This window comes from Choloepus didactylus, chromosome 1, assembly GCF_015220235.1.
Source record: "Choloepus didactylus isolate mChoDid1 chromosome 1, mChoDid1.pri, whole genome shotgun sequence".
Classification (NCBI taxonomy): Eukaryota; Metazoa; Chordata; class Mammalia; order Pilosa; family Megalonychidae; genus Choloepus; species Choloepus didactylus.
Window position 1 is genome coordinate 152,481,611 of NC_051307.1, and position 13,693 is coordinate 152,495,303.

Below are 13,693 nucleotides of genomic sequence, written 5' to 3' on the forward strand. Positions count from 1 at the left end.
AGAGAGGACAGAAGAGATGCTCTCTTTAAGGGGCTTCTCTAGAAGTCCCACCCAACAAGTTCCTTTTCATTGGTCGCCCCAATCTGCTGAGGAAATTGAACACCCCCAAAAGATTAGAGCTTTTATTGTAAGGAGGAAAGAGAGACTGCATATTGGGCAGACAAATAGCAATCTATGCCACAGACTTTAAAGAATAAATAGAGCTTCCCAGGAAGACAAAAGGAGGAAAGACATTTGGCAGTGGAAACCAAGTATGCAAAGACACAAAGTCTGTAAGGTATTTTGATGAATATGGAGATCTGGGAGTAGCCTAGAAAGACCTTCTATGTCAATCTTAGTAAATCAACCTTTATTTTTAGGTCACTGGATTTTCTAACTTTTGGATACTTGTTGTTGTTATTGCTGTTACATAGGAACCTTTTCATTTGAATGGAATTTTATATGGAACCCCAAGATCAAAAAACTAAAGGGAAACAGCTCTGGTTCAAGGTGGGATAGGAGCAAAAGAAATGTACTTTAATAATTATAATACAAGGTAGTGAGTGGCAAGTCCCAGGAGAGTGGGAAATAAAAGAACAGTGAGATTTCAGCTCTGTCCGAAACCCTAAAGGGTTCCCAAGTGCCAAGGTGAAAGGAAAAGCTGTTCAAAAAGGGGGAATAGCATAGGCAAAGGCTCAGGGGGACAGGGAAACATAAATGGGAATCAGCACTTTATTCTATTGATCTGAAAACTAAGGTATGTGAAGGAGTGTGGTAGATAGGTTGGAAAGGTAAGTGGAGCCGCATCAGTGGAGGGCAATGAAATTCAAGTATTCTGACCCAAAGATGCTTCCATGATGTAGGCCTCGGATCTCACCACTTTACAGAACAGTGTAAGAATCATGCCTTCATAATCCATTTTCTTTTTATAACAGGCAAGATACACTCTATATCCTGAATTCTCAATGGACTTGTGCATATTGAGAAAGCACAGGATACACAAGGCCTGAATGTGAAACCATAAACATCTAAGAGGCAAAAAGAAGGGAAAAGTCCAGTACTCAGTCAATTTTGCAACTTGGTGCCTCTTCTGGTGCCCCCCTGCCAAGAAATTGCAGCCTAATTCACTAGGTCCTTATTCCCACAGCCGTTTTAGTCTTCTGTAGTCAACCAAGCCCAGAAAGTCAGGACCCTAACAAAAGACAGCACTGGTATACACTCTCTCTCCTCTATGCAACGGACTCTCCACCCACCCACCCCCGCCCCTCCCTCCCTCCCTCCCTTCCTCCTTCCCTCTCTCTCCCTCTCTAGCTCTCTCTCAATTCTGGGGCTGTAGATGTGGCAGATGCCTTGGAGAAATGATTTGCAAATTGCAGGCAGCTACCCATAATGGATCATGGAATCATTTCAATAACTCAGAACCCGCATATTTAAATAAATGACATAGAATAGAATACTGTATTAATTTAGAATAGGATAGGCTATGTTGTGGTAGCAAACATTTTAAAACCTTAGTGGCTCATCAAACAGTTTTATTTCTCTCTTGTTTAAAGACGGCTGAGGATGTGGGTGACTCCCTAGGGCAACTGTCTTCTACACTGGCAACACAGTGATGCAGGCAGCTTTGATCTTGTGGCTCCACTCTCATCCGAGGCTTTCCTGAGTCATCATAGCAGGAAAAGTCAGCTGGAGGGGTGCATACTGGCCTCCTATGTTTCAGTGTAGAAGTGAAACTAGTCACTTATGACAATAGCCCACTAGCCAGAATTAGTCATACAGCCCCCACCTACTTCAAGGATGTTGAGAAGTAGTCTTCCGTGAACATGAAAGAGGAGAACCAGATATTTATGAATATTAGCAATGTCTACAGTAAACTGAATTGAGTAGAGATGAATGGAATGGAATGGAATGGAAAATATCCAAGTGCATCACAAAAATTTGATTTTAGTTTTATCTGTGTATAGTTGAACAGAAGTTAGGGTCATGTACTGGGTAGCAGTTATAAAATGTATTTCTAGATGGGGTTTGGTGGTGGAAAAAAAAACAGTCGAAAGTGCATCTAAGAGAAAAATGTGCTTGGAGAGAAGAATGAGATTATTCATGGCACGTGACCCTGTAACAACAAAGAGCTCTCCTCGTGTGTCTGCTTGGTCAAAGGAAATAGAGTTTCTAATGTTTCCTGAACAGTCCTCATTCCAAAGCTCAAAAATAGCCCGGTGTCACATACCTTGATTCCTGTAACTCAGTGGGTAACAGTCAGCATTTTTGGGTTCTGTGTGTGTGTGTGTGTGTGTGTGTGTGTGTGTGTGTGTGTGCCTGTATCAGTGTTTGTCTTCCTCGAAGAGCCTCAGGGCAAGATTCTAAGAAGTTTGCTAAATGGTCCAGAAGAGAAGGTATCCATTGTGTGGGAAGGTTAGAGGACAGCCTCAAAGACAACCAGGACTCCGAGAAACAAATATGACAACCAGAAAGGGCTGCTCTTATGTGATGTTAAAAACCCATTCCCTATATGAAAACATTCACCTTGCAAGTAAGCGCCTCATTTCTGCAGAGACCCACAAAGCACTCCTCATAACAAAAGGACTCAATTGAAATCCTGCTCTGAAACTGCGACATCGGTTGTGAAACATGGGCAGGGCTTCCCTTGGTCCCTCCGCACAGCGGCATTGCTCCAAGGACAGAAAGGAACCTTCTGGGAGAAACTTTGCAATATCTTTCTCAGGACTCCAGCAGCCAGCAGAAGAAATATTATGAACTCTGCAGGGCAAATGTGGGTGGACATGAGTAAACTGATTTGTGGATATTTGAAATATATTTCTAATACTAATAACTCCTCAAGGGACATAGTGGAAAAATAATAGCTAACATTTACTGAGTGCTTATTATGTGTCTCGAACTGTGCTAAAAATTGTATCTATTTTTATCTCACTTAATCCTCTCCTTTATAAGGTCACTATTGTAAATTATTTCCATTTATGGATGATGAAAATGAGGCTCAAATGTTTCATAGATTAAAAAAAAAAAAAAATAGAGCTAGGATTCAACCCCAGGTTGCCTTCCTTCTTAACCACTACAATAAACAAACAAACAAACAAACAAACAAACAGAAGATTTGGAATTATTAAGAAGTACCAGGGTGGTTCCTCCCGCCCGGTCACCGCGGAGGTCGTTTCAGCCTTTCCCTTTCGCTGCCCTCGCGGTGCCATGGAGAAGAGCTCGAGTTGCGAGAGTCTTGGCTCTCAGCTGGCTGCGGCTGCACGGCCGCCCAGCGTGGATTCCCTGTCCAGTTAATGTGTTAAGAGCCATTGACATTTGAAGATCATCAGAAGTGAAGATAAAACATCTCAAAAATTATAAATGCCTCCACTTCTCATTCAGAGAATTCAGTGCATACAAAATCAGCTTCTGTCATATCATCAGATTCCATTTCAACTTCTGCAGACAACTTTTCTCCTGATTTAAGGGTCCTGAGGGAGTCTAACAAATTAGCAGAAATGGAAGAACCACCCTTGCTTCCAGGAGAAAATATTAAAGACATGGCCAAAGATGTAACTTATATATGCCCGTTCACTGGTGCTGTACGAGGAACTCTGACTGTTACAAATTACAGGTTATATTTCAAAAGCATGGAACGGGATCCTCCATCTGTTTTAGATGCTTCTCTTGGTGTGATAAGTAGAGTAGAAAAAATTGGTGGTGCTTCCAGTCGAGGTGACAATTCTTATGGACTAGAAATTGTATGCAAGGATATCCGGAATTTACGGTTTGCTCATAAACCTGAGGGGCGAACAAGAAGATCCATATTTGAGAATCTAATGAAATATGCATTCCCTGTCTCTAATAACCTGTCCCTCTTTGCTTTTGAATACAAAGAAGTATTTCCTGAAAATGGGTGGAAGCTATATGATCCTCTTTTAGAGTACAGAAGGCAGGGAATTCCTAATGAAAGCTGGAGAATAACAAAGATAAATGAACGATATGAGCAGAGTGATACATACCCTGCCCTCTTGGTTGTGCCAGCAAATATTCCTGATGAAGAATTAAAGAGAGTGGCATCCTTCAGATCAAGGGGCCGGATCCCAGTTTTATCATGGATTCATCCTGAAAGTCAAGCCACAATCACTCGATGTAGCCAGCCCATGGTAGGAGTGAGTGGAAAGCGCAGCAAGGAGGATGAAAAATACCTTCAAGCCATCATGGATTCCAATGCCCAGTCTCATAAAATCTTTATATTTGATGCCCGGCCTAGTGTTAATGCTGTTGCCAATAAGGTGAGATTGTCTCACTTTCAATAACTAAGACTTAATAACAGTATAATATTAAGATTTTAGTAACAGTTTCATAAATCTGCCGCTGTTTGGCACGGGCCACAGTGTAGAGAAAAGGGTGCAGACTCGAGAAGGGTAACAGTGGAGGTGCTAATCCTGGCTCTCCTACTTGATCTTTTGTGGCTTTGAGTTATTTAATCTTTTTAGATCTCAATTTGCTCATTTGTAAAATAATAATAGTAATAGCTAACAAGGTTGTTTTAGGGGTAAAAAATCATATAATAAAAGATAGTGAATAACACTGCCCTTGGTTACATAATAAATAGGTGCTTAGTAATATTAGTTTCCTTCTCCCTTATATGAACTTTACAACAGATTGAGCCTATGACTGACTGGAGTTCCTGTTAAATACTGTAATCGTAATAGTGAAACTGTTCCAAGGGGCCATGGTGCCATCTCCCTAACTTCCCTCCACCTGTATAAGTTATTCAGCTCCTGAAGAATTTGCAATTAGCTATATCAGTATTCCTGATTTCTGCTGTAGAATAAGTGTTCGCATTGTGGAAGTAGAAAATCTGGTTCAGTTGACAAAATCTACCATGGGAGAAGGAAAGAGAAGGTACTACTTTGTTTTTTAAAAATTACATCTTTTTATGCCCCAGTAAGCAATATATATACATTATAGAAGAATTAACTCATGCTGATAAGAAAAAAGAAGAAAATATTTTAAAACAACCAAAACCCTGAAACTAAGAGAGAAACATCATTAAACCTTAGTTATCCTTCCAGACCTGTGTATGTATATATGCACACATATACTTGAAACAAAAATGGGATGATTGTGACTTCCTTTTTTAAATTGATACTTTATCTTTGTCCACAAATATTCATTTTCTATGGAATTATAACTAATAATAGCAATTGTTGGATATTTGGGTTATTTCTGATTTTTTTTTTCTTGCTATTGTAAACAATGCTGAGATAGTTACCCTTTTAAATCACTGGTAAAGCATGTATCTAATTATTTCCATACTGTTTAGCTTTATGAGGGCATTGTGAGTTCTAGGCATTCCCTTTAAACTTAAAAACATTCTGCCTTAAAGGAGACTGCGGAGGGGCATAACAGCCTAAACTATTATCAGTTAATATTTTAGTTATAAGGCATAAAGATAAAATGAGATAATGTGTATAAAGCCCATAGCCCAGGATCTGGCATGTATTCTTCCAGTATTTTCCTCCATCCTAAGCATCATGAACTAGCAGGAATGAGGTTTAGGATTGTTTTCTAGGAGAGAAGACAGAGAGAGGAATATGAGGCAGAAAGGGGGATAGGATAAAATACTGGATTTCTCATCCTATTTTTTAAATTATTCCCAAACATATCACACTGTGGAAACCTCTTCCTTTTTAACCTGCAGAAATATACATCCTTGTTACAATAAACGTTTTTTACCTGCATAGCAACAAAAAAAAAAAAAAAGTACCAGGGTAATTACCATCTCCAAATAATTACCTAATCAGATCTAACATCACACCATGTGCCTCTTTAATATTGAGAAAATTGAGGCATGTAGAGTTGGAGAATTTTGCTCAAATTGAGCAGCAGTCGCAGAAGCCAGACCCTCAGCCGTCAGTGTTTGGCCATTGGTGTCTCCCTCCCACGAGGCATTGAAGGGAGTCTCCTCTTTAAGTTCAGGCTCTGAGAATCTTCTTCTGTAGGGTCCGCACTGCAGTTGCCAGTGCAGAAGTGACCCTTCCTGCTTCCCAGACGTAGACAACAAGGGACCACTAATCGTGCATCCCCATGGGATCTTTGCCCATGCCCACTGGTTCCCCTCAGGCACGCACTGTATTCTGGGAGTCAAGGGCTAAGGCACAGCCTCATCCAATAGTGGGTGGAGGCAAGAGGGCAAGGGCACTGCGGGCCACCTACACCTTCAAGGTGAGTTGTGGGGTAGCTGGCTGAAGACACATCCAAGGAGTGTTCAGGGGAGAAATTGAATGAAAATGTCCTCCCTAAACCAGAGTAGAGAATGCTGGAACAGAGTTACCCTTCAGTGCCCAATTCTCCAGCAGGCCGTCAGGGAGGTCACCAGAGAGGCTTGTTGTTAAATCGCTGTGTGCTTACAGAGGGAGTCTGGGTCTGAGGGGTGCTTCCTCTCACCAGGAGGCCACCAAGAGCCAAGGCCAACTCCACATAAGCACAGCAGCATTTTTCTCCAAAAACAAGCTGAACCAGATACATCCCTCCATATGACACAAATGGATTTCATCTGCTTCTGGTGGACAGCAGATATCCCTGGAAATCTGTTGATCCCATCGTGTGCCCAAAGGGGAAAGCTTTAAAAGCACAGTAGTAGGAGTCAGGACAGTAGTGGTAAGAGCAATGCTGTGGCTGTGACTGAGAAGCTCATCCATGCAGCATCTCCACACCCAGGGTGCTTCCGGAGACCAGATACCATTCTCTTCTCATATTTACCCTGATGACTTTCTGGAGATTGCCAAAATGCAGACCACCAGGTTCTCCTACCCCAAAGGGCTCAGGTTTAAGGCCACAGGGCCCAGGAATCTGCATTTTAGGAAGCACACCAGGAGACCCTGATGCAGATGGTCAGGACCACACTTGGAGAAGCCTGGGTTTAGACTTTCTCCTGCATTAAGATCTGAGGCTGTGGATCAAATGAACTCTCAAGTTTCCTCCAGCTTCATGATTCCAGTATTTTCCCCTGTTTATCTTGTCACCAGTTACCCTACTTAAACTGGTGGCCTTGGTATCCTAGAACTGCCTCCTCTCCTTTAACCTTTGCAACAAACTCCACTGCCCTTTCTCTGCCCCCGTATTGTCTGTCTGGATCCAAAGAGCCTAATACTTAGAATTATCTGAATATTTGATAGGTAGATATCATTGATAAAACCAACTCCCAGTACAGATAGAATAGCAAGCATACCACTTTATCAGCCTTTAGCCTGCCCTCATTCTTAATACTTGACCAGAGTTTCCTAACTCAGGGCCTCTAGGAGAGCACAAATGGGTTTCACGGCATCTGGGAACTCTCTGAAATATCATGGGAAATTGCATGCAGATGATGAGCACATGGGCATTTTTCCAAAGATGTGAGCCCATGGCCAGAGAGGGTTAAGAACCATGCCTCATTTGAAGTTCATGTTTATAGTCTAAGCCACATAGTTTGAATCGTGGAGAGCTGCTATTCAGCTTAGGCAGCTCACCCAAAGATGCAGTTTAAAATATCTTAACTAGACCATGTCCCCATTCTTTAGTAATGACACTAATCATGAAGGATAAAAGATCAAATAAAATGCAGTTCCTGAAGGATTCTGAGCAGATGGCAATGCCGTCAACAGCATTGTCTTTCAATCGCTCCACATCCCCTTGTAAAAACTGGCAGAGCAATTAGATGACAAAACAAAAATCCATGGGCACACAACAAAACTAGAGAGAAGATATTCCCACGTACACCAAATTACAAGTGGGTGGAGACAAATCACCAAGAGTACATGCGTCTGTGCAGGAGGAAAAGAGAAGCAACAGGGTAGCGTCTGAACAGAAGAACCCCTCAATATCCAGTAGATGTTCCCTGGAAAGTGTGGTTGAGCCAATTTGGAAAATAAAAGCACCTGAAACTGGAGTTGTGGCTGGGGGTCAAAAACTGAGTGAAGGGTCCCAGGAAGGAGGAACTGAAAGGGCCTGGAGCAGACAAGACCTTTATGAGCTCTCAAAGTGCATCCCACAAAGCTTCCTTCCTTCCAGCTCAGGGCCCTACACTGAGGAGAAACTGCCTGGAGTGGAATCAACACTGAGCAGGACAGAGACAATAGTGACAAAAAAACGACAAGTTCCAGATCAGCTGGGGAGAGAAACGGTGCAGGAAAGCTCAGAAAGCAAGACGCCATCCTCAGTGCTACATGAAAACAACAGAAGAGGGAATTCAGTGGAGTTGGGAAAGCTTTCCTGGACCCTGCCTATTCTATAAGTTCAGGAAAATTAATTTCACGTAAAAATGGACAACAGAAAAGAATAGATGTCAAATCCTACATGCAGTTATTATAAGGAAAAAGATGAGTAAAGTAGCAGAATAATATCCCTATAGACAATGAAAGCAGACCAGAAAGACGTGTCCATAAAACAGATCAAAACTGTAATATATTACAATTTAAAAAGGCATTTAAAACAAGTCAAAAAGACATTAAGAAAAATATCCAAGCCATGAAAGAACAACATAAATGGGAATTAGAAAAACTTATGAATACAGAAAGAAGTAAAAATAAAAGAAAAAAAATCACTTCAGAAACAAAGACTAGGAATACAAGAGCAAATAAACACATCAGATAAATGTCCTAAGAGAAATAGAGGGTGAAAAGGAAGAAAAAATTTTTAATCAAAAAGAAATGAAGAAAGATAAAAAGATGTTGAGAGAAAGTCACAAAATACTGAAGATGGGCAAAGATTAAACATCCAGAAAATAGGAATCCCTGAAGAAAAGAAAAGCAATAAAACAAAGCAAATACTAAAAACTGTAATTCAGGAAAACTTTTCTGAAATAACAAAAGTTTTTAAACTACATATTGAAAGAGTACACCACAAACCTGAGAGCATCAACCCCCAACAACCAACACCAGACAAGTTTTAGTAAAATTAATGATCGTTTAAGAGAAAAGAAAAGTCCTTTGGGCATCTAGGGAAAAAAATCATGTGATTTATAGGGGAAAGAAAATTAGATTTTCATCAGGAGAAACTCCTTATGTCAAAAGAAAATGGAATTACATATTTAAGATACTCAAAGAAATTATGAGCCAAGGGTTATATATCCAGTAAATCCAACTTTCAAAGTATTTGGTGCAAAAACTGTTATCATTATATGAGTACACAGAGAATATTATTCCTACGAGCACTTCCTGAGAAAACTACTATAGAACAAGCTTCAGATGATCAAAATGACTAGAGAGACATTGGTATAAGGCCTGGAGGTGAGCATTAAAAATATAAGTCTTGTAGGATTAAATGAGAACCAAGCAGGAGAGAGTGCAATATGCAATGGCTATATGTTCTGGCAATGCAGATATAGTACAACCACCTACAGTTGTACTGTAGTTTTGTTTTGTTTTGTTTTAGTGAGAAGTCAGAATGAAGATGGAATATGCAAAAAATATATTTTAATTGTTTCAGTAATTATTATGGTGGTAATATCAGTATTGTTATTCTGAGACTACTGTGTGTATAATGTAGGATAAAACCAATGAGTAATTATGGAATAATCTAATTCTAGAATTCCCTTATCCTTGAGTATCAGAAACTCTCGGACTTGAATTGGAAGCATCCATAGGAATTCATGAAATATATAGCCAGCTGTACGCTGAAGCCGGTTTGTAATAGCTGGTGGAGCCAATTGTGTGTGTGTCTTTCCAACTCCACATTAAGGGACTTCCCACTGGTAGTTTGAAATCAGCCACGATGGGAGGATTTATGTCATGAAAACTGAGAAATGCTACAAATCAGGGCTTTTTTTTTTTTTTTTAAGACAGAGAAAGCTGTTGTTAAATCGTTAACAAAACCCGAGGGTATACAGCAATCCTTAATCTCCAGATTGTGGTCTTGAAATACCATTCCTCAATAAAAGAACCCAGGGCATTTTGGAGAAATAGCTGGTTACAAGTCTGAGACAGGAAATGTACAAGATATGCCTAGAACAACTTGTCAAGAAGTAATAAGAAAGCTATCAAAAATACTATCATCAGCTATGGACTATAGTTAACAGTAATATCTTAATACTCTTCCATCAACAGTAACAAATGTACCACACCAATACCCAATACTATGGGTCATTAATGGGGGGAGGCGTATGGGATGTTTGGGATTTTCTATTTTCTTTTTTTATTTCTTTTCTGGAGTAATGAAAGTGTTCTAAAATTGATGGTGGTGTATGCACAACCATGTGATGATACTGTGAACCATTGATTTATACTTCAGGTAGTTTGTACAGTGTGTGAATATATCAATAAATTGCATTAAAAAAATACTAGCATCATGTCCAAAGGACTGAGGAGCCGACTTGAAAAAACTCCCACTGACCAAAGATGGGTCAATTTGAGCTTCAATAAGATAAATAGTTGCAAGCAAATACATTTAACTCCATTAGCTCATAATGATATTTAAAGAAAGAATCAGTCATCTTCAGAGTGATAGGGAACCAATTCATTATCTTGAAAACTGATAAACAGAGGGAAAGAATCAAACATTTATCCTGCCTTTCCTATGTCAACTGTACCAGAGAACCTGAATCTGATCCAATCTCTGAATTCAGCTGACAATTTGCTGGAAATGCCAAGGGCAGAGCAACATGGGGAGCTGTGAGTGACACATGAGTGTGCAACAACAAAAATCCAGACTCTGGGAAACACCACAGGTCAAACAGCCCAGTTTCTTGTAAGGAAATTAGAAGAATGGAGGAGGAGACTGTAGATTAAAAGAGACTTAAAAGCCATAGCACATTTTTAAATGGGCAAGTCTACACTGTAGCATCCAGGGGTGCAAATTTGAGTGATAAAACTATAATATAAACTGAATAAGTGATTAGTATAAAAATGAGGATGCTGGTTACCTGTGGGGAGAAGGGAGGAGTTGTAATTGGGATGGGACGCCTGGAAGGGGCTTTTGGGGAAGGTGGAAAGGTTCTGTTTCCTGGCCTGGGTGGTGGTCGTCAAGGAATAATTCATTAAGCTATACATTTGGTTTGTGAGGTTTTCTTTATCTCTGTTTGGTTTTACAATAAAAAGATTTTTTTAAGATAATAATACAGTTCTTGCCCTCAAGGAGCTAAGAACCTAAAAAGGGAATGGAGAGATAAACAATTAGCTTCAAGACAATGAGATAAATGCTATCAGGTAGGTATGGGCATGTTGCCATGAAAACACTGAGGTGCTGGAAGGTTTCAGCCAAGGCAGCTCTGAGAAGGCTGCTGGGAGGAAGGGACACATTCACCTGGTCTTGGAAGATGAGTCATTCCCCAAATGGACATGTGAGAAACAAAGCTCAGAGACCAAGCTAGGGGTGAGGGTGGGGCAGTTACCCCCCACTGGTTTACTCCTGGCAGGTGTTTATTCTGGTATTTTTTTAAATTTAATTTTGTTGAGATTGTTCACATATCATATAATTATCCAAAGATCCAAAGTGCACAATAAATTGCCCACAGTAATATCATACAGCTGTGCATCCAATTTTTTTTCAATTTTTAGAACATTTTCATTACTCCAGAAAAGAAATAAAGACAGAAAAAGAAAACTCAATTCTTCCCATACCCCTAACCACCCCCTCTCCATTATTGACCCATAGTATTGGTATAGTACATTAGTTACTGTTGATGAAAGAATATTAACATGCTACTACCGTAATACATAGTTTGCAATAGGTATTTTTTCACCTATAAACCTGTGCCAGTTTGAATGTATTGTGTCCCCCAAATGCCATTATCTTTGTGGTTTTGTGGGGCAGAAGTTTTGGTGCTGGTTAGATTTGCTTGGAATGTGCCCCACCCAGCTGTGGGTGATAATTCTGATGAGATGTTCCCATGGAGGTGTGGCCCCGCCCATTCAGGGTGGGCCTTGATCAGTGGAGCTACATAAATGAGCTGACTCAAAGAGAGGGAACTGAGTGCAGCTGGGAGTGATGTTTTGAAGAGGAGCAAGCTTGCTAGAGAAGAACATCCTGGGAGAAAGCCATTTTGAGGCCAGAGCTTTGGAGCAGACGCCAGCTGCCTTCCTAGCTAGCAGAGGTTTTCCAGACGTCATTGGCCATCCTCCGGTGAAGGTAACTGATTGCTGAGGTGTTACCTTGGACGCTTTGTGGCCTTAAGACTGTAACTGTGTAGCGAAATAAACCCCCGTTTTATAAAAGCCTATCTGTCTCTGGTGTTTTGCATTCTGCAGCATTAGCAAACTAGAACAATACCCTCTATTAATAACTTCTAGTTATAGTGTCAGACATTTGTTCTAGTTCATGAAAGAGATTTCTAACATTTGTACAGTTGATCATGGACATTGCCCTCCACAAGATTCATTGTTTTATACATTCCCATCTTTTAACCTTGAACTTTCCTTCTGGTGACATACATGACTCTGAGCTTCCCCTTCCTACCACATTCACACACCATTCAGCACTGTGTTATTCTCACAATAACATGATACCATCACCTCTGTCCATCTCCAAACAATTACATTCAACCTAGTTGACATTCTGTTCATAATAAGCAACCACTCCCCATTCTTTAACCTCATTTTATACCTTGGTAACTTATATTTCATAGCTATGAGTTTACGTATTATAATTAGTTCATATCAATGAGACCACGCAATATTTGTCCTAATGTGTCTGACTTATTTCACTCAGTATAGTGCCTTCAAGGTTTCTTCATCAACCCATTGTTTTTTTTAAGATGGTTTTGTCCACCCACCATTGATGGTTCCCTGTATAGTCACATATTTATGTATTCACCATCATCACCACTATCTGTATAAGGACATCTCCAATTCTTCCACAAAGAAGGAGGAAGAGTCAAAGAATGTAGAGAGACAAAAGAAAAAGAAAAAGGAAGAAAGAAAAAAACACGACAGCTAAAAAGCAAAAAAAGGAAAAATAGAAGTAAACTCAAGTAGAATAAAAGAGACAACATCACCAATGCCAAGAGTCCCATACCCCTCCCTTATGTCCCCCTCTTATACACATTTCACTTTGGTATATTGCCTTTGTTACATTAAAGGAAGCATAATACAATGTTTCTGTTAACTACAGTCTCTAGTTTGCATTGATTGTATTTTTTCCCAATACTACCCTATTTTTAACACCTTGCAAGGTTGACATTCATTTGTTCTCCCTCATGTAAAAACATATTTGTACATTTTATCACAATTGTTGAGCACTCTAGGTTTCACTAAGTTATACAGTCCCAGTCTTTATTTTTCCTCTTTCCTTCTGGTGTCCCACATCGTCCTAACCTTACTCTTTCAACCATACTCACAGTCATCTTTGTTCAGTGTACTTACATTGCTGTGGTACCATCACCCAAAATTGTGTTCCAAACCTCTCACTCCTGTCTTTTCCTGTCTGTCTCTAGTGCTCCCTTTAGTATTTCTTGTAGAGCAGGTATCTTGTTCACAAACTCTGTCATTGTCTGTTTGTCAGAGAATATTTTAAACTCTCCCTCATATTTGAAGGTCAGTTTTGCCGAATATAGGATTCTTGGTTGGTGGTTTTTCTCTTTCAGTATCTTAAATGTATCACACTGCTTCCTTCTTGCCTCCATGACTTCTACTGAGAAATCCACACATAGTATTATCAAGCTTCCTTTGTATGTGGTGGCTCGCTTTTCTCTTGCTGCTTTCAGAATTCTCTCTTTGTCTTTGATGTTTGATAATCTGATTATTAAGTGTCTTGG

General features: G+C 40.0%; 2 protein-coding genes across 2 annotated transcripts in view; both read left to right on the forward strand.

Annotated features, from left to right (window-relative positions):
* The window catches only part of SLC9A9 (solute carrier family 9 member A9), a 592,279-nt gene that overhangs the window by 567,763 nt on the left and 10,823 nt on the right, over nucleotides 1-13,693 (forward strand). The gene's annotated exons all lie outside the window — the stretch shown is intronic.
* On the forward strand, nucleotides 3,189-4,820 carry LOC119539554 (myotubularin-related protein 2-like). Its single transcript, XM_037843242.1, has one exon. It carries the CDS (start codon nucleotides 3,474-3,476, stop codon nucleotides 4,272-4,274), a length of 801 nt encoding a protein of 266 aa, XP_037699170.1. The 5' UTR covers nucleotides 3,189-3,473; the 3' UTR covers nucleotides 4,275-4,820.